Source organism: Ahaetulla prasina, chromosome 2 (genome assembly GCF_028640845.1).
Source record: "Ahaetulla prasina isolate Xishuangbanna chromosome 2, ASM2864084v1, whole genome shotgun sequence".
Taxonomy (NCBI): domain Eukaryota; kingdom Metazoa; phylum Chordata; class Lepidosauria; order Squamata; family Colubridae; genus Ahaetulla; species Ahaetulla prasina.
In genome coordinates, this window is record NC_080540.1 from 5796952 (window position 1) to 5818177 (window position 21226).

A 21226-nucleotide genomic window follows, 5' to 3' on the forward strand; every position below is an offset into this window, starting at 1 on the left:
TCCAGCCCTCCGAGCACCTGGAGGGTTTCTGAGGGCATTTTTACCTCCAGACCCAGGTAGACAGTCCAGAAAAATATTTCCCACATAATTGCCTTAAGGGAGGTGGGGTATTCAGCTTGTTGAGTCACAACACAACTGTTTCAACCAGCTGCCACTTTCCCCAGGCCTGGACTTCACCCCAGGGTCACCATTGCCACCGAGAAATGCACCCTTAATCCCCACATCGGAGCCAACCTAGCTCCATTTTCCAAGCTGCATGTTCTGTATCGTTTCCAAGCAACGTGTCCCAAAGCAGCTCTAAGCTTCCCCAGGACCCCTTAAGTCGAACGGGGCCTGTGCCTGAGAAACACAAGGCTTCCCCTGCTCACTTCAGACAACCCCACATTCCATACCTGGGACTTTGTTTAACAATCACAATCAGGAGTACAGCATTGCAGTCATTGAGCCAAGCTCTCACATGACATCTTACTCAACGATTATCTTGCTCAACAACCAAGACTCCAATTCTGGTCATAATTCCAGGACACACCACAGGAATTACCAAAAACTAAGTGCCCTTCTACCGCTACACCATTGAGAGTATTTGAATGTACTGCACCTGCGTATGGTTTGCCAATTGCCCAATGGCAGATAGGAGAGCGCTCCAGAGGGTTAACATCGTTGCCCAGAGGATCATTGGTTGCCCTCTCCCCTCCTTGGAAGAGTTTTACAGCTCCCGCTGCCTTAAGAAAGGTCAAAACATTCTGAGAGATCCATCTCATCCTGGGCAGCCTTTTTGTTGAACTATTATCATCTGGCAGATGGTACAGGATAATAAAAAGAAGGACAAATAGGCTGAAAAACAGTGTTGTGTCTTGTCCGCTCTCACCGCAGCCGGGGTCTGCTTATCTGCTCCCGAACACGGAGGAATGTATGCCTCCCGGCCCCAGTTCTGGCTCCATGCCCAGACAAGCTGAGGAGGAGGGGGCACCTCCTGGTCCCAGCCCTGGCTCCATGCCCAAGCAGGCTGCAGAGGAGGGAGCATCCCCCGGCCCCAGCCCTGACTCCATGCCCAGGCAAACGGAGCAGCTAGACCCCTCCCCCTCCTCCACAGCATGTGAGCCTGAGGAAAGTTTACTTCCAACAACAGCTGATTGGAGTGACCCTCGCATCAGAAGATTGGATAGGCGGAGGCAACAGAAGGAAGGGAGGGGCAGGCCTTAATGAGTGCTGAGTCATGGAGCCACACCCCATGGCCTATATAAAGGATCTGCTTTCTGGCAGTCTCTGAGTCAGACAAAGTCGAACTTATCTTGCTGAAGTCACTTACTGGTCTCCTGCCTGCTCTGAGGACTTTGCTAGGACTTTGGGCAGAGCTGCAGAGGCAAGCCTGATTCGGATTTCCCTGACCCGGCCGTCAGCGGAGGAGTGGGACACGACAAACAGCTTATATCTCAGAGCACTAACTAGACTGAATTCTACTGTATAGTGCAATGTTAATGCAATATCAGGGGGTTTCAATTCAATTGCATAGAATGCGAAGGATGTGTGTTTGTGTTTTATTTTTTACAGTTATAATGTAGACTGAAGATGGCATTTCATTGTACAAGGTGCAATGACAATAAACTAAACCAAACCAAACCAAACCAAACTAAACTAAGGCATCGCATCAGCAAAAGAGAAGGAAAAGAGAAGGGCGTGGTGGCTCAAGGCTTTAAGAAGCCTGTTATTAAAACCAGCTGCCTGCAATTACTGCAGGTTCAAGCCCCACCAGGTCCAAGGTTGACTCAGCCTTCCATCCTTTATAAGGTAGGTAAAATGAGGACCCAGATTGTTGGGGGGGCAATAAGTTGACTTTGTAAATATACAAATAGAATGAGACTATTGCCTTACACATTGTAAGCCGCCTTGAGTCTTCGGAGAAGGGCGGGATATAAATGTAAACAAACAAAAAAAAAAGAGTTCAGGCTCCTGTAAATGAACTTTTTCTGATTCTTATTCCTTTTTTCCTGCTTCTTCTCACTTTTGCCCATATGAGCTCCATCCCACCATGACTTCTCGATCCCGGCTTCCTCGTGACACTTTTTGTATATTTTATCAAATAAAGTAAAAAGAGGGTAGGGGGATTAGATCCAGGAAGCTAAGGACCCAATCAGTCCCTGGGAAGATCCTGGAAATGATAATCAAGCAATGGATCTGCCAAAGCCTAGCAACAAACAAAGCTCTTATTACAAGCCAACATGGGTTTCTCAAAAACAGCCCACGGCAGAAACGGTTATTGCGTTCTCTGACAAAGCGACTAAAATTCTGTGGACACAGCATACGTGGACTTCAGTGAGGCATGTGACAAAGTGGACCACAACCTAGTTCTTGGCAAGATAAACAAAATGTGAGATAGCATCACCAGCTGATGGATTCCCAACTGGCTGACCAACTGCATTCAACGTATAGTCCTCAATCAAACTACATTATGCTCTCACCCAGCACCTTGGGAGCAAAACCCAATTTTTCTGCATTGCTCATTTGTCAAATAAAGATTTAAAAAATGGGTGCTTGTTCTCCAAAGCAAGATTTGTTTACTCACCTTTAAAGTTACAATGAAGAGGCCTCTGGGTCAAGGCCAGGTATGACCCTCACTTCTGACTGATTCTGTTTCTCCTTAATCGATTGGCCCTTTGTGCAGGAAGCTGCTTCTCCATCCAGGCCACAATGCCGACAGTGATATTGAGCACAATCTGTAAATGATCTGGAAGAGGGAGGAGAAAATAGGATTATTGGATGACAATACAAAATAATGAAGATTGAATCGTAATTCAAAAATATCTTAAGACAAAATGGACGAAACCAGCAGGCTGAAGTCCACCAGGGACCAAAGCATAGTTGTGCCTAGGAGAACCCAGTGGAAGATGGGAGAGATCAGATGGGGCAGAGCATGTGTGAAAAGGGCTGCTCTCTCCTGCTCTTTTTGGAGGCTGCAAAGCCACAAAGATTCCAGTTAGGCGTCTCAAACTGTATTTCCAATTTCCAACTTCTGGCCATCAGCTTCTTCTAGCAGCTGCTCACAAAGACCATCCTCAAAACTTCCTTTGAGCTTTGAAAAACACCCACCCAAGAAGGAGCTGCCACATCACAGCCTCTTCTGGGCAAAACAAGGGAAATACAAAGTTTAAAGCAGAAGCAAAGCAAAGATTAGTATAAAAATAAAGGATTTTATTTTTGGCCTTTCAGACGGAGCTCAAAGAAAGAGGATCTCTTTTGTGGGTTAAGAAAACAGGAGCTCAATTTAATTTAAACTTTTTTCCTTACCTCCCTGTTGCAAAGACGTCAGAGTGTGTTAATAACACGCTACAAATCCCAGTAAATGCTTTAAAGCACAATTTACTCTTTCTTTTCAAATGCACGTGCGGGATACGCATGCTCAGAGAGGCCTCGTGATCTGCTGGACCACTGAGACCTTCTGAAGGAATTTCCATAAAGCTCCTTCGGGGATCCACCCGAGGAGCCTTGGCCGGGGAAGGACGGGGCAGATCCAGCCCAGGGACTGAGCCCCTTTTGCCCCCCTGGAGGGAAGAGAGGGATCCGCTCCCTGCAGGCAACGCCAGAGCCGGATCTCCCCGAGGAAACCCCGGCAAATCGAAGATCGAGATCCGCAGCTCCCTTCCTCCTGGCGGGGGAAGATCTCCTGGGAGGGGGGGCGGCCTGGAAGCCGGAGAGAGAGAGCAGATCAGCCTCACCTGCCCCGAGCGGAATGCAGGAGCCGCTCCCGAGGGATCCAGCGCCGATCCTCGCCGAGATCCAGCCAGAGGGAGGGGAGGGGGGCGGTGGCTTCTGACTTCCTCTCAGGCTCCGCCCCCGTCTTGAAGCCCCGCCTCTTCTCTTTCCCCCTCCGCCTTTCGCCCCCAATCTGCCTTCCCAGGACCACGTGCTCCGAACCCCTTTGTGTGTTTTTCCTCCTGGGGGAAGGGGGGGGGGGAGAAAGGGGGATCCCAGGAGTGGGAAATGGGAGGGAGCGCAAGAGAGCTTCGATCTTTTTTTTTTTTAATTTAATTTAATTTCTTTTTGTCACAACAGTATACACAAACAAATGTCATAGATAAAACAGCATATCTTGAAGAAAGAAATATATATATAACAATAGAACAGGAACGGTAGGCACTTATGCACACCCCTTATGGTCCTCTTAGGAATGGGGTGAAGTCTCCAAGCAGGACCTCAGCCAGGCCACAGCAGGCTCCCATGCTCAAAGGTGAGAGTGGCAGCAACAGGATTTGAACCCAAGACTAGCTGGCTTCCCAAGGGGAGAACCTTCGCCTCCCATTCCTCAAGGGCCTCTGGTGGCTCAACAGGCTAATGCAGTCTGTTATTAACAGCAACTGCTTGCAATTCCTGCAAGTTCAAGTCCCACCAGGCCCAAGGTTGACTCAGCCTTCCATCCTTTATAAGGTAGGTAAAATGAGGACCCAGATTGTTGGGGGCAATAAGTTGACTTTGTACATAATATACAAATGGATGGAGACTATTGCTTAACACAAGCCGCCCTGAGTCTTCGGAGAAGGGCGGGATATAAATTCAAATTAAAAAAACACAAAAACTGCGGTCCCAGGGCTGCTGCACCAGGAAGCCACTTCTGGAGGGAGGATCTGTCCCACAGAGTCCTTGGTGCTGAAGGAGGGGGGGGTGTCTCTCCTGTGTGGGGTCTGGGGGGGGCATCTCCTGGGGTCTCCTTCACTCTGGGCTCTTGGGAGGAAGAACGTTTCATCTCTCCAGCAGCTGCTGCTCAGATGGGAACTTTTGAATTTAACCAGGGCAACAAATGCAGGCAAAAACGGGGCTGCAGGGAGGGGTTTCCGGGGTCCCAGCCCTCCAGGCACTCTCTGCCCCCCCCCCTTGGCTCACGTCTAAGAAAGGCTCCAGACCAGCCACTGCTGAGGGCTTCCTCTCCTGAGCCTGAATCCGAAGGAGCCCCAAAACTTTGGCTTCATTCCACAAAGGTGCATTTTTTCACCCAAAAAAGGCAAACTGGACTTCCTTGGGTATTTTTTCCTCTTGAAAACGTTTCCCTTCTCATCTAAGAAGCTTCTTCAGTTCTGACTGAGAGGGGGAGAAAGGAAGGATTTGCATTGTGTCCCAGAGGACAAACCCATGAGGAGGAGATGCATCTAAAAAGACATGGGGGGGCTCTTTCGAGGACAGCCACCTCCACCTTCTGGCCAGAGAGGAGCCCTGGATGGAAAGAGGGGCCAAATCTTTGCCAAAATGAGCAGCCCTCCCACAACAGAGGGGGGTGGAAAGGACCCCCCCCACCTCCTGTCTACAACAGGGTCCCTTCAGCAGCCCCAGGAAGGCTCCACACCCATTTGCACCCTGATTCAGCACCAAGTGACTGCAAGGAGTATCAATCCTTCCATCCTCCACCACTCAGTTAGAACGGAAGAAATGTCAGGGTTCCAAGGAAGACCCCCAATGAAATAAAGCTCTGAGGCTTGAGGTTCCTCAAAGTTCCAATTTATTAGAGATGTCATGTTGGCACAGCTGGAAAAACCCGAAACTGAAAGCTTCCAGGTTTTCCACACCCAGTTGACAGTTCACAGCCCTGCCCCACACCCACAAGTTCATCACATTGTCCAATCAACTCTTCACACTCAACTGCATACAATATTCAGGCAGTCTCCATCAGACACAGGATGTCCTTGAATACGGAATGTTGTTATGACTAACATTCTACCACTCCAACAACAACCCCTTCCCAACTTCTCCAGCTAAAATACGTGGCAGTTCAGAAGCAAAAAAGAAAGAAAATTGCCTTCCAAAACTGACAAGACATTTCTAGGATGAGAAGGGAAATGTTTTCAAGGGAAAAAAACCAAGAAAGCCCAGATCCCTTTTGGAAAAGCATCTTAGGACAACCATGACCTGGAGGATGGAGGTTCTTCATAGAGACCCCTGGCTCCACCTTCTCCTTTCTAAACCACAGCAGACTCAGCCTGGACTCAAGGGGGGCTTAAAAGACCTTAAAGGGACATCTAGTCCACCCCTCCAGGCACAAAGAGAAAGGGAGATTTTAGTTGAAAGTCATGGAGGGGCACAAAAGGAAGTCCACACTGCCCTCCGGTCCTGGCATGAAACACCCCCCTGAAGCTGCAACCCCCCCCAAAAAAACCCTGAAAATCTTCCCGTCTCACTTTCCAGGGCAGATGGGGATCGAAGGGCTGGGAGAGCAGAGGATTATGGGTGTAGGAATCCGTATTGTGATCCCCTCCCCAGATCCCCCCCCCCAAAGGAAGAGTGATAGAGAAGCATGGATATTATGTCCCTGGCAGCCCAGAGTGTTCCTGGGGGGTCTCTTCCTTCTCTTGTATTTTGGGGGACAAAGAGGCCCCACCGGGATCCAAGGTTCCCTCCAGAGTGTTAGGGAGACTGCTGGACTAGTTGAGTGTCTGCCTGCCTTCTTCCACCCTGGGAAGATGGAGGAGGCCCATCAGGAAGAAGCTCCCCTTCACCTCATTTTCCTCCCCCCTCCAGCCCCCCCCCCAAGGGTGAATCCTGCTGGGATCGACAGTTCCCCATCTCTATTTTTAAAGATACCTCTGCAGACCTGGATGAACTCACAGATACTGTAACATCATATGTCAGCTTCTGTGAAGACCTATGTGTACCTACAAGGAACTTGCGAATACACAGTAACAACAAACCTTGGTTTACACCTAAACTTAAGCAGCTACGACATTCCAAAGAGGAAGCCTACAGAAAAGGTGATAAAATGCTGTACAATCAGGCCAGAAATGCACTAACAAGGGAGATAAGAGCAGCAAAAAGAAGCTACTCTGAAAACCTAAAGAATCAGTTTTCAGCAAATGAACCAGCAAACATGTGGAAAACTCTTAAAAATATCACCGGCTATGGCAAACCTCCTTCCCAGGCTGAAGGTAATCAACAACTGGCAGATGACCTGAATGAGTTTTACTGCAGGTTTGAAAGGAAACTACAGCCACCTATCTCCACAACCCCCATCTCAGACACACCAACAACAGCCAAGCCTCCTACAACTGACCCCATTTCATTGGGTTCACAACCCCTAGTGATCACAGAAAAGGAAGTGCAGGACCTATTTCACAGACAAAAGCCAGGAAAAGCTCCAGGCCCAGACAAGATAACGCCTTCTTGCTTAAAAGTCTGTGCTGACCAATTGGCTCCCATCTTCACCCATATTTTCAATAAATCACTAGAGATGTGTTATGTTCCTTCTTGCTTCAAACGCTCTACCATCATCCCAGTGCCGAAGAAGCCCACCATCAAGGAACTGAATGACTACAGACCAGTTGCTTTAACATCTGTCGTCATGAAAACCTTTGAAAGGCTAGTGCTTTCCTACCTGAAAACCATCACAGATCCGCTGTTAGACCCCTTGCAATTTGCATACCGAGCAAATAGATCAACAGATGATGCTGTTAATATGGCTCTGCACTACATCCTACAACATCTTGAGTCTCCAAAGACCTATGCAAGGGTCCTTTTTGTAGACTTTAGTTCAGCATTCAATACCATCATTCCAGACATTCTTCTAACTAAGCTAAACCAGCTAACGGTACCGGAACAGACTTGTAAGTGGATCACAAGCTTCCTAACAAACAGGAAGCAGCAGGTGAAGCTAAGCAAGATCACATCAAATACCTGTACAATTAGCACAGGGGCCCCCCAAGGCTGTGTGCTCTCCCCACTTCTCTTCTCTCTGTATACCAATGACTGCATCTCCAATGATCCATCTGTTAAGCTACTGAAGTTCGCAGATGACCCAACAGTGATTGGTCTCATTCGAGACAATGACGAATCCGCATATAGACAAGAGGTCGAACGACTAGCCTTGTGGTGCAACCAAAACAATCTGGAACTGAACACACTCAAAACCGTAGAAATGGTGGTAGACTTTAGGAGAAACCCTTCCATACTTCCACCTCTCACAATACTTGACAACACAGTATCAACAGTAGAAACCTTCAAATTTCTAGGTTCTATCATATCGCAAGATCTCAAATGGACAGCTAACATCAAAAACATCATTAAAAAAGGACAACAAAGAATGTTCTTTCTGCGCCAACTCAGTAAGCTCAAACTGCCCAAGGAGCTGCTGATCCAGCTCTACAGAGGAATTATTGAGTCTGTCATTTGCACCTCTATAACTGTCTGGTTCGGTTCTGCAACCCAACAAGAAAAACACAGACTTCAGAGGATAATTAGAACTGCAGAAAAAATAATTGCTACCAACCTGCCTTCCATTGAGGACCTGTATACTGCACGAATCAAGAAGAGGGCCGTGAAAATATTTGCAGATCCCTCGCATCCTGGACATAAACTGTTTCAACTCCTACCCTCAAAACGACGCTATAGAGCACTGCACATCAGAACAACTAGACACAAGAACAGTTTTTTCCCAAAGGCCATCTGTTGTGTCTTGCCTGCCCTCAGAGCAGCCGGGGCCTTCTTATCTGCTCCCGAACACGGAGGAATGTATGCCTCCCGGTCCCAGTCCTGGCTCCATGCCCAGACAAACTGCAGAAGAAGGAGCACCTCCCTGCCCCAGCCCTGACTCCATGCCCAGGCAAACGGAGCAGCTAGACCCCTCCCCATCCTCGACAGCATGTGAGCCTGAGGAGGGTTTATTACCAACAACTGATTGGAGTGATCCTCGCATCAGAAGATTGGATAGGCGGAGGCAACAGAAGGAAGGGAGGGGCAGGCCTTAATGAGTGCTGAGTCATGGAGCCACACTCCATGGCCTATAAAGGATCTGCTTTCTGGCAGTCTCTGAGTCAGGCAAAAGTCGAACTTATCTTGCTGAAGTCACTTACTGGTCTCCTGCCTGCTCTGAGGACTTTGCTAGGACTTTGGGCAGAGCTGCAGAGGCAAGCCTGATTCGGATTTCCCTGACCTGGCCGTCAGTGGAGGAGTGGGACACGACATCTTGCCTGACTCCCCACACATCTACAAGATGGATCAGCAACAGCTGGCGCTGATTGTGCAGCAGCTACAAACAGATAACCAGCAACTGCAACAGCAAGTCGCCCAGCTGACTGCTCAACTGGCTGCTGGGAATGCCCCAGCAGTCCAACCTCCTCCTCCTCCTCCTCCTCAGCGCCACAGCCCGGTACCGGTGCCGGAGAAGTTCTCAGGACGGATGGAGATGTTCCCGGCCTTCATGGCCCAGTGCCAGACCTATATGGCAATGCGGCCGGGGGACTTTCCAGATGACTGGGCCAGGGTGGCCTTCGTGATGAACCTGTTGTCTGGCCAGGCTGCGCAGTGGGCCACGCCCTTGGTGCTCAGGGACAGCCTCTTGCTGGCGGACTACCAGGGGTTCTGGGGGCAACTACGCCTGATGTATGAAGACCCTGTGCGGGCCCAGACGGCTGCCTGGCGCCTCGGAGAGATCCAACAAGGGCTCCGCCCCCTCCGGGAGTACATCGCGGAATTCCGGTTGCTGTGCCATGATTCGGACTGGAACGACACGGCACTAGCGGACGCGTTCAAGAGGGGCCTTTCGGAAGAGCTCCAGGACGAGCTGGCTCGGGTGGAGGCGCCATGACCTCGTTGACCTGGTGCCCTCTGCCTGCGCCTCGACACCCGTCTCCAGCAACGCCCGTCCTGTCGCCGCCAGCAACCGTCAAAGACTATCGCCCTCCCTCGACCCGTGCCGACCCCGTCCCGGGCCACCCCGCGCTTCGTGGCCGCCGCTGAGGAGCCCATGGAGTTAGGAGCGGCCAGGCCTCGCCTGACGGCCCAGGAGCAGAGCCGGAGGCGCCAAGGGGGGCTGTGCTTGTACTGTGGGGAGCCCGGCCATTTCGCCACCGCATGCCCCAGGAAGCGCGGCGGAGCACGTATGCTCGTCCCAGAATCCCGGCCTGGCCAGTCGGAAACGGGGCAGGCCCGGCCCAGGGGAAACCCTAGGCCGGGCACGGACCAAGCCCCCGCCAGACATGGCCGACGTGGACCCCGGGCCCCCTCGGCACCTGATTTTGGACACCCGGGTGTGGGTGGGTGACCGGCTGGAAGAGATCCCGGCGCACGCACTGGTGGATTCGGGGGCCACCATGAACTTTATGGACCGGGCCTTCGTGGACCATTTTGGTATCCCCTTGGTTCCGGTAGACCCTCCAATGAGCGTCGAGACCATCGACGGGAGGGAGCTGGTGGCCGGACCCATTAACTTTGCCACGCAGCCCTTGCGCCTCGCCATCGGGGACCACGAGGAGGCGATTCGCTTCTACGTGACGGTGGACCTCCACTTCCCAGTGATCCTCGGACTGGCCTGGCTGCGGACGCACGACCCTCAGGTGGCCTGGTCGCGGAACGCCATCACGTTTCCCAGCCTGCAGTGTGTCGACCACATCCGCCACACCTGTGCCGGCCAGGACGTCTTCACCCCGGCCGTCGCCGTGCCCCCTGAGCTGCAGGACTTCGCTGACGTCTTCAGCGAAAAGGAGGCGGACCGCTTACCCCCGCACCGGCCCTACGACTGCCCCGTGGACCTGCAACCTGGCGCCCCGCTGCCAACGGGACGCCTGTATTCCATGTCCGAGCCCGAGTTGGCCGCCCTCAGGGACTTTTTGGACAAAAATCTGGCCCCAGGGTTCATCCGGCCTTCCAAGTCCCCTCTGTCGGCCCCGGTCCTCTTCGTAAAAAAGAAGACGGGGGATTTGCGCCTGTGTTGTGACTACCGCCGGCTGAACGCCATCACGGTGCGGAATCGCTACCCCCTGCCGCTCATCCCGGAGCTGAGGGACCGGCTGCGGGAGGCCTCCATCTTTACCAAGCTCGACCTCCGGGGGGCCTACAACCTGGTGCGGATGCATGAAGGGGACGAGTGGAAGACGGCGTTCGGCACCCGGTACGGACACTACGAGTACACGGTCATGCCGTTCGGGCTGACCAACGGCCCCACCGTCTTCCAACATTTTATGAACGATGTGTTCCGGGACATGTTGGATTGGTTCGTGGTGATCTACCTGAACGACATCCTGGTCTATTCCCGGTCTAGGGAAAGTCACCTCCAGCACCTCCGCCTGGTCCTGCAGCGCCTGCGGGAGCACCAGCTCTACGCCAAGCTGGAGAAGAGCTTTTTCCTCCAGTCGTCCATCGAGTTCCTCGGGCACATCCTCTCACCCGAGGGGATCGCCATGGACCCGCGCAAGGTGGAGGCCCTGAGCAGCTGGGAAGCCCCGCGTCGGGTGAAGGATGTCCAGTGGCTGCTGGGCTTCGCCAATTACTATCGGACCTTCATCCCGGGCTTCGCCACGCTGATGGCTCCGCTCACCCAGCTCCTCCAGAAGAAGGTCCCGTTCCGGTGGGGTCCCCCGCAGGAGGAAGCCTTCACGGCTCTCAGGAAGGTTTTCGTCACGGAGCCCATCCTGCGACATCCCGACCCGCACCGGCCTTTCGTGGTGGAGACGGACGCCTCCAACGTCGCCCTCGGAGCGGTGCTGCTACAGGTCCCGGCGGATGGCGGCACTCTTTTTCCCTGCGCGTACTACTCGCGGAAGCTCAACCCTTCCGAGCGCAACTATACCATCTGGGAAAAGGAGTTGCTGGCTATCAAGGCCGCGTTCGAGGCGTGGCGGCACCACCTGGAGGGGGCCCGGCATCAGGTGGAGGTCCGAACGGACCATCGGAACCTCGAACATCTCACCACGGCTCGGGAGTTGGACCAGCGGCAGATCCGGTGGTCGCTGTTCTTTGCCCGGTTCAACTTCCGCGTCACCTATATCCCCAGCGGCCACAACCGGAGGGCGGACGCCCTGTCCCGTAAGCCGGAGTACCTGAGCGCCCAAGACCCTCTTCCTCCACGGACCGTACTGCCGGCGGAAGCCTTGGCCGCCGCCCGGGAACCGGTGGACTTACGGGCCCGGGTGCGAGAGGCGCAGCGCCAAGACGCCTGGTCTCAGCAGCGGCGAGCAGAGGCGGGCCCCACGTCTCCGTGGACATTGGAAGACGACGTACTCAAGTTCCGGGGGCGGTTGTATGTGCCCACGGGGCCGCTCCGGTCCCTCGTCCTGACCCAGTGCCACGACAACCCTGCCGCGGGCCATTTCGGGTTTTTCAAGACTCTCAACCTGGTAACGCGGACCTTCTGGTGGCCCCGGGTGCGGCATGATGTCCATGCCTATGTGACGTCCTGCGTGCCGTGCCGGCAAGCCAAGGCCGCCACGGGGGCCCCTCCCTGTCTCCTCCAGCCCTTGCCGACTCCTGACAGACCCTGGGGGGCGATTTCCATGGACTTCCTGACGGACCTGCCGCCCTCCTCGGGGTTCACCACGGTGCTGGTGGTGGTGGACATGCTCACCAAGATGGCACACTTCATCCCGTGCCGCGGGCTGCCCACCGCCACCAAGACGTCCCGTCTCTTCTTGCAGCACGTCTTCCGCCTCCACGGTCTGCCGGACAGGGTGGTGTCGGACCGTGGGGTGCAGTTCACAGCTTGCTTTTGGAAGAGCCTGATGGCCGCATTGGAGGTGCAGGTGTGCCTGTCGTCGGCGCACCATCCGGAGACCGACGGCGGGACGGAGAAGGTCATTGGCGTCCTGGAACAGTACCTCCGGTGCTTAGTGAACCAACAGCAGGACAACTGGGCCGATTACCTGTCCCTGGCGGAGTTCGCATTCAACAACTCCCAACACACCTCCACCCAGACCACCCCGTTCCAGGCCAACTTAGCGTACCATCCGCGGCTCTTCCCTCTGGCGCCCCCGGACTCCCCAGTGCCCGAGACAGTCCTTTCTCTCCGAGTTGCACGCGGTCCAGCAGATGGTGCGTCGGCAGCTGAATCGGGCGAAGGAGGACTACAAGTGGGTCGCTGATCGTTCCCGACGGGCAACACCCCCGCTGGTGGTCGGAGACCGCGTGTGGCTCTCCACAAAGCATCTCCCATCCGACCGGCCGGCGAAGAAACTGGACCACTGGTTCATCGGTCCGTTCCCCGTCGAGGCGGTCATCAATCCGGTGGCCTACCGATTGACCCTGCTGCGTTCCATGCGGATCCATCCCGTCTTCCATCGGTCCTTGCTGGTCCCTGAGGCCCCGCCGTCTCCCCTCCGGCGCCCGGCGCCACCCGTCGCTGTCGACGAGGACGGGGTGGAGGAGTACAAGCTGCACAGCATACGTGACTCCCGCTGGCTGAAGGGGCGCTTCCAATACCTGGTTGCGTGGCAAGGGTACGGGACCGAGTTCACCTGGGTCAACGCCTCCGACGTCCACGCCCCGGACCTGGTGCGGGCCTTCCACGAGCAGAACCCGGCCCGACCGCATCCCGATCGTCAGCTCCGGGGGAAGGGCCCTGCGGTGAGGGATAGTGTTGTGTCTTGCCCGCCCTCAGAGCAGCCGGGGCCTTCTTATCTGCTCCCGAACACGGAGGAATGTATGCCTCCCGGTCCCAGTCCTGGCTCCATGCCCAGACAAACTGCAGAAGAAGGAGAATCTCCTGCCCCAGCCCTGACTCCATGCCCAGGCAAACGGAGCAGCTAGACACCCCCCCTCCTCCACAGCATGTGAGCCTGAGGAGGGTTTATTACCAACAGCTGATTGGAGTGATCCTCGCATCAGAAGATTGGATAGGCGGAGGCAACAGAAGGAAGGGAGGGGCAGGCCTTAATGAGTGCTGAGTCATGGAGCCACACTCCATGGCCTATATAAAGGATCTGCTTTCTGGCAGTCTCTGAGTCAGGCAAAAGTCGAACTTATCTTGCTGAAGTCACTTACTGGTCTCCTGCCTGCTCTGAGGACTTTGCTAGGACTTTGGGCAGAGCTGCAGAGGCAAGCCTGATTCGGATTTCCCTGACCCGGCCGTCAGTGGAGGAGTGGGACACGACACCATCACTCTGCTAAACAAATAATTCCCTCAACACTGTCAGACTATTTACTGAATCTGCACTACTATTAATCGTTTCATAGTTCCCATCACCAATCTCTTTCCACTTATGACTGTATGACTATAACTTGTTGCTGGCAATCCTTATGATTTATATTGATATATTGACCATCAATTGTGTTGTAAATGTTGTACCTTGATGAACGTATCTTTTCTTTTCTTTTCTGTATACTGAGAGCATATGCACCAAGACAAATTCCTTGTGTCTCCAATCACACTTGGCCAATAAAATTCTATTCTATTCTATTCCTCTAGGGGGCATCTTCTGGTAGCCTCTTGCGACAGGTTTCCAGCTCCTCTGAAAACGTGGCTCCAGTGGTGAAATGTAAAATTTGTTACTACCGGTTCTGTGAGTGTGGTTTGGTGGGGGGGTAATGTGATTGGGTGGGCGTGGCCAACTATTTTTTTTCCTTTTAAAAGCATTTTTTCAACAGCCTCTTCGGCCGAAGACGTTGTAGGAAAAATGCTTTTAAAAGTTTCTGACAATCTCAGCTGAGCAGCGCGATCATCAGTGGCTTTTTTTTTTACTTTTAAAAGCATTTTTTCAGCCGTAGAAAAATGCTTTTAAAAGAAAAAAAAACCTTTGAGGATTGTGCAGCTCTGCTGGGCATGGGGGGGTGGGGAAGGGATTTTTGCTATCAGTTTTCTGAACCACCCGCCGCCATTGCTACCAGCTCGGGCGATCCAGTCCGAACCGGGAGCATTTCACCCCTGCATGGCTCCCTCTGCTAGTAGCCAATGGGAACCATGGCCCTGCACTCTCAAACAGCCTTCCTCCTCCTCCTCTTCCTCCTCCTCGCAGCCCAGCTCCTTATCCAAGGAAGGTCCAAGAGCCACTTTGGCTGCACCGTATGGCACAATCTGACTGCCATCTTGTCTGTTTTGAGCCACGCAGTCCATCTCCTAAAAAAGGCCCTCTTGGTTATTTTGAACGATACTTTTATTCAGGATTATATGCACAGAAAGAAAATTAATACCAATATCTCTGTGTGAATATATGAAAAAGACAATGAAAAAAAGGAAAAAAATCCCTCCAAAGAAGGTAACAGGAAAAAGAAACTTTCCCTCTTCATCCTCAACCAGCAGATTCAGCGACAAAATTTTATCACTATATAAACCACCAGATTCATTCCACCCTTCACTCTTTTCTTCTCTCTAAATTTTCACTTCTCATTGGTCAAAAAAGTCTAGTAAAAATTAAGAGAAATTCCTGGTTCCTTAACTTACGACTGTAGCAACCTATGACCAGAAATCCATTCCACATTGTGGTCATAAGTCGAGGACTTCCTGTTCTCTGCAAACCATTTTATCTACTCCCCACATACTTAAAACTCTTTTGTGTAATCACTCAGTTAAGTGACTAATACGACTTTGCGAGGAAAATATTCTCACACTCCCAACATTTACACCCTTCTGCCTCATTGTGTACTCTCTGATGTGTACCAAATTGTGTACCAAATAATTGTAGGATTTCCCTTCTGTCACTGTGTGAAGTTCCTGGTAAAGGTTGTTTTGAAAAAAAGTGCTCCCAAGAGTTCACAGCTGAAGAGATTTATCTCTGCTATGGACTTTTTGGTGCCTTTTTAGCTTTGATTTACTAGGAAAAGGGTTCTTAAACTCTGAGCACTTGTAAGGCCACACTCCTGTGTGATTTCGGGTGTGCATGTGAAGTGCTGAAGATTGGGCAAAACATTTCCCACACTCCAGACATTTATAGGGTTTCTCTCCTGTATGGATTCGGCTGTGAACTCTGAGGGAAGATGAATGTGCAAATGTTCTCCCACAATCTAAACATTTGTAGTTTTTTTCCCCTGTGTGAATTTTCACATGACTTTTAAGGGCTGATGAGGTGCAATAAAATCTTCCACATTCGTAGCATTGATGTGGCTTCTCCCCTGTGTGGGTTCTATGATGTCTCCAAAGGTCTCCCTTTTGAGTGAAACGTTTTCCACATTCTACGCATCTGTATGGCTTCTCTCCTGTGTGGAGCTTCTGATGGGTTCCAAGGTTTGCTTTTTGGGAGAAGCATTTCCCACACGTCCCACATTTGAATGGCTTCTCCCCTGTATGGATTCTCTGATGAATCTGAAGCTTTTCTGGCAAAATAAAACTTTTCCCACACTCACCACATTGATGAGGTTTCTCCCCTTTGTGCCTCATCTGGTGTCTCCGAAATTCAGAAGAATACATAAATCGTCTCTCACATTCTGGGCATTCATAGGGTCTCTCTCCCGTGTGAATTCTCTGGTGTTTCATCAGGTCTGATTTCTGGGAAAAACATTTCCCACATTCAAAGCACTTTTCGTTTTTCTCCCGTGTGTGTATTTTCTGATGATTGTGAAGACCTGAACTCTGGGTGAAACATTTTCCACACTCAAAGCACTTGTAAGATTTTATTCCTACATGAGTCTTCTCATGGGCCGAAAGACTTGAGTTCTGAGAAAAGCTCTTCCCACATTCCCAACACTTGTAAGGTTTCTCCCCTGTGTGAATTCTCTCGTGGTTTCTGAGACTGTCTATTCTACGGAAAAATTTCCCACATTCCAGACATTCATAAGGCTTCTCTCCCGTGTGGATTTTCTGATGTGTACGAAGGTGTGACTTTTGACCAAAGCATAAGTCACATTCCTCACATTTGTAGGTCTTTAGTCTGGGAGGACTTCTAAGATCTTTGGCATCTTTTCCAGAGGATTTCTCACCCTCCAAACCTTGACTGGATCCGCTTCCCACATGGACCTTCCTGTGGGTCAAAAGGAGGGACTGGAGAGTAAAGGATTTCCCACACTCTGAGCATTCATGAGGTTTTTTGTCATTTTGTGGAGTGCTGCTTGTGTCTGACGGGGGATCCAAGAGCTTCCCAGGCTCCATGCTTCCTCTTGGCTGCTACCTTGCTTTGATTTTCTATTATCTGTTGACAGGTTGACTTGCAGGTAAATCTGGTCGCAATCTTTATCTGCTGTTGGAAACAAGCAGAGAAGAGAATTTCCTTTCCAGAAATGTAGAGTCACAAAATCTCTAGGAGGAAAACATTTATGTTGTTGTGGTCATTAAGTGATTTTTTTTGGGGGGTCATTAAGTGAAGGGAGACCCAGGGAAGAAGTGGAGAGGTGCCTGAAGGGGTGGGGGACACCCTGGAAGTTCAGCACAGGCCACGTAGTGGGGTACAAAGCTGCAGCCCCCCAGAAGCCTCAGTCGCCCCATCTGGGCCCTGCAATGGGGCAGAAATGCCATGATGGTGCCTTAAGTGGAGGCCTGGGGCCTTCAGCCATTTCAGCCATCAGCCACTGACCCCAGGCCTGGACTTCAGCCTCTGTCACTGCTGCCACCCAGAAATGCGCCCTTAACCCCTAGGCAGTATTAAGGCCTTTGCAGCCTTCTGCCATTCTCCAAGCCGCGTGTTCCATACCGTTTCCAAGCAACATGTCCCAAAGCTTCTAAGCTTCTCCAGGACCCCTCAAGTCAAATAGGGCTGTGCTGGGACTCCGATGGCCTCCTGCCCTCTGCCCCTTCCCCGAGACAAAGCCGTGTTTTACCTGGGATTTCATCCACTCAACGACCAGTGAAATCGTTACACTAATTGAGTAAAGACATCATGTGATACCTCACATAATGGCCACTTTGCTAAACAAGCGAGATTCCAATTCCATTTGTAGTCATAAGTCGAGGACTACCTACAGGCAACCCAAAAGATTAAGGCATCACAGAAGCCAAAGAGGAGGAAAGAGAGTTGAGGTTAATGTAAGCAACCCATTTCTTCTCCCCTTTTCTTGCTTTTTCTGATTATTCCACTTATGAGCTCCATCCCATCATGACTAGTTGATCCTGGCCTCCTCATGACACGTTTCCTCTCCCTGCATGGATCCGTTTCACAGCTCAGTCTCTTCCTCTTGGGAAGACCATGCAAGTCTTCTTTGTGCTATTTATTTATTTGCGGTTTAAATTTATTTGCCAACCATCTCACCGAGGGGCTCCTCCAGGGGTCTTATGAGAGTAAAAACGGAGAAAGGAATATAAGTGTAAAAACAACAGTACCAAGTAATGAAATGAGAAGCCATGGGACACACAATGAAGGTACAGTAATGTCAAAGGAAAAATGGAGGGGGGGTGAAGCAGTGAGTGCTGGAGGAAATAGGCTTGGCTATCAGTCTAGTAGCCCCCTCCTCTCTACCTGCCCCACAGGGGTCCTTCAGTAGGAAGGGCCACACCTGCCTTGGGCAAGAAGGGAGGGGGACAGAGCAGCTGCTGCCTTCTCCATCAAGAGTTTCCCTCCGGGGCCACATCTGGCTTCTTCCACAAACCACAGTTTAGCACAAGACACAGGACTGGCTGAATTGAGGTCCTCCCTCTGCATTTCCTACCCGGATGGGAGAGAGGCCGGCCGATTCCCTGGGCCACCCCAGGCTGCTTGTCTGATGCCCTGAGCACAACCAGGTCCAACCAAAAAGCTTTCTATATTAGAAGGGGAAGTTCAGTCAGGCCACCCTAAAAGAGACTGGATCCCAGATCATCAGGCAGGAAAAGAGGAGGGGGGAATGGTTCCGCTTTGGCGTTTCATCCTTCTCCAGGAGAGCCAGCACAGGATCATTGTTAATCAGATAAAATAAAGCTACATAGAGCTTCTCAAAATTGAAATGAATGATCCTGTTTGTTATGCCAACTGGCCCCAAAAGCAATAGAAGAAAAAAATAGATAAACCAACAATCTGTGACATGGCTTAATCCTGGGATAAACTTGATCCTACATTTTCTGAAGGGGTCGGGTGGGGGGACTCACTGAATAGCTTCAGAAGGAAAAGACCCAAATAAAGGATCCCCAATAAAGGATCCAGAGAATTTCAATTAAAATTTAAGCTATAGGAGAAGGCCTACTAAACTGTAACCCCCAAGTGCATTGTGGGACAAGGCCTAAACAGGAACAATCGGTACACATTATAGCTAAAATTGAATCACTGAACCAAGACCCAGTTTGGGCCGAGAGAACATTTCCCCATGAAAGAATAGAATAGAATAGAATAGAATAGAATAGAATAGAATAGAATAGAATTTTTTATTGGCCAAGTGTGATTGGACACACAAGGAATTTGTCTTTGGTGCATATGCTCTCAGCATACATAAAAGAAAAGATACGTTCATCAAGAATCATAAGGTACAACACTTGATGATAGTCATAGGGTGCAAATAAGCAATCAGGAAACAATCAATATCAATATAAATGGTAAGGATACAAGCAACAAAGTTTCAGTCATAAGTGGAAGGAGATGGGTGATGGGAACGATGAGAAGATTAATAGGAGTCCAGATTTAGTAGACAGTTTGACAGTGTTGACAGAACCAGATGAAGGCTGTGGGGGGGGAGGGCAGCCCCACCTCCACTTGAGTCCCCAGGCAGCCTCTTTTGGCTTCAGGGCTGCATCCACTCAGCAGATACAACTCCCCCACTCCCTGGCCTTCTGCCCAGGGTCCACCTCCAACTCAACCAAGAGTGGCTTCTACAACTATTATTGATTAAACAAATTATGCCTTCACTCTGCACCTTGGCAGAAAAACCCAATTTTATCACATTGCCACATAAAGATTTTAAAAAGGCTTATTTTCCAAACCAAGTTTCATTGACTCACCTTTAAAGTTACAGCTAAAAGGTCTCTGTTAGCTTTCTGAGTCAAGACCAGGGACGACCCTCACTGCTGACCAGTTTGATTTCTCCTTTATCGATTGGCATTTTGTGCAGGAAGCTGCTTCTCCAACCAGGCCAAGATTTCCAAATTTTCAAGAATGGATCCTGGTCAAAATGTGGCTTCTGATCCAAAAATGTCTCTTTCTCCTCTCTGGAGTTCACAGCCACATCCACACTCACTCTGGTCTCCTGCAAAGAGAAACTGCATTTGAGGGAAACGGATGTTCAGAGGCTTCCTGTTCAAACGGACCACAGAGAGAGCGTCTGAAAGTAACCTCCTCAAAGGCGCCTTCCTGGATCCACCCGGAGCCCTTTCCTCGGAAATCCTTGGCCGGGCGAGGAGGGGGCAGATCCAGCCCGGAGACGGAGCCCGCTTTGGCCCCCTGGAGGGAAGGGAGGGATCCGCTCCCTGCAGGCAACGCCAGAGCCGGATCTCCCCGAGGAAACCCCGGCAAGCCGAAGAGCGGGATCCGCAGCTCCGTTCCTACTGGCGTGGGGAAGATCTCCTGGGAGGAAGGGCGGCCTGGAGGCCGGAGGGAGAGCAGCCCCACCTGACGCGAGCGTAATCCAGAAAGCTCTCCCGAGGGATCCACCGACGATCCTCGATCCTCGCTGGGCAAAGCGGGACACGCGGAGGGAAGCGGAGATCCAGCCCGGGGGCGGAGAGAAGTGGGGGCGGGTCTCCTGCGCTCACCTAGGACTCCACCCCCTCCCTGCTGCCCCGCCCCTTAGCAGCCTCTTCTCCTCCCCCTCCCTCCCTCCCTCTCAGTCTCCCCTCCCAGCCAGGAAACCGGCCCTGCTCCTCCGATGAGCATCGGTGTCGAGGGTTCCTCTGCCCATGGAAAGAAGGTTCCCCTGCACGGTTGAAACGAGGCTGCTGCTCCTGCTCCTGCGTGTCTGTGTGAGCTTGCATGAAAGCCGGCACAGAGAAGCCCCTTTGAGGTTTTTCTCTTGAGTATCTCCGTTCAATGTGCCAGTAATCTTCAGTTACTTTTGTTTTTGTATTTTTTTCCTTTTTTGGTGTTCCTACCTACCTGGATAATAAATATTTATTTTCACTCCCAGGATCTTTTAGTTTAGCTGTCATCAGGTCTTACACTGATCTCTAACAGCCATTGGTACAGAGGTTACACGGTGACCCTCCATCATGAGAATGAAAATTGGGTGGGGGTCTCTGAGCATCGGTGGGTCTCTCCCATTCTTTGGGTTCCAAATCCCCAGAGACCCCCCCAGACCGAGTTTGGGGGAGCAGCCCAGATCTCATGCTTGTTCCCTTAGAGGCAGCACAATACAACAAGGAAACAAGGCTGACAATATCGCCAAGCCTCTGCTCTTTTCCTTTTTTATTTATCTCTGCCTTTTATTATTTTTACAAATAACTGTTTATCAATATCTGGGACAGGGCAAAGCTGGGATTGGAGGATTGGAGATTGAGGTTTATGTGTCTGTGTCTACAAGGGGAGCCTGATCCTTTTGGTTTTCTTGGTTTGGGATTTATGGGTCTGGGTCATAGGTCCCATCTGGGGATCTGTCCGTCATAACTGCAAATGGTCGCAGGCTGATGGCTGCCTGGAGTGAACCTCCATGGCTGCGTCTGCCCTCCAGTTGTGCCTGATGAGCTCTTGGCTGAAAGGGGGGTTGGAAGAAACGTCCATCTGGG

At 51.4% G+C, this 21226-nt stretch overlaps 2 protein-coding genes across 8 annotated transcripts in view; both read right to left on the reverse strand.

Moving 5' to 3' along the window:
• Positions 1–20223, reverse strand: part of LOC131192764 (zinc finger protein OZF-like) — a 33063-nt gene extending 12840 nt beyond the window's left edge. For 2 of the 7 annotated variants that reach the window (XR_009153790.1, XM_058172259.1), the window contains exons 1-2: positions 19511–20205; positions 2564–2725 (exon numbers count right to left, since the gene is read on the reverse strand). The gene's annotated coding sequence lies outside the window, so the exon portion shown is untranslated. Of the gene's footprint in view, positions 1–598; positions 775–2563; positions 2726–3285; positions 3684–19510 lie in introns of those variants that run through there. The other 5 variants (XM_058172261.1, XM_058172260.1, XM_058172262.1 and 2 more) reach the window with 5 other exon arrangements.
• LOC131192770 (zinc finger protein OZF-like) lies at positions 13400–17318 on the reverse strand. The gene has a single exon (XM_058172271.1). It carries the CDS (start codon positions 16760–16762, stop codon positions 15431–15433), a length of 1332 nt encoding a protein of 443 aa, XP_058028254.1. The 5' UTR covers positions 16763–17318; the 3' UTR covers positions 13400–15430.
• Positions 20224–21226: the final 1003 nt, after the last annotated feature.

Excerpts from the sequence above, each read along its gene's own strand:
- LOC131192770 (XM_058172271.1), bottom strand. The coding sequence starts at position 16,762 with ATGGAGCCTGGGAAGCTCTTGGATCCCCCGTCAGACACAAGCAGCACT.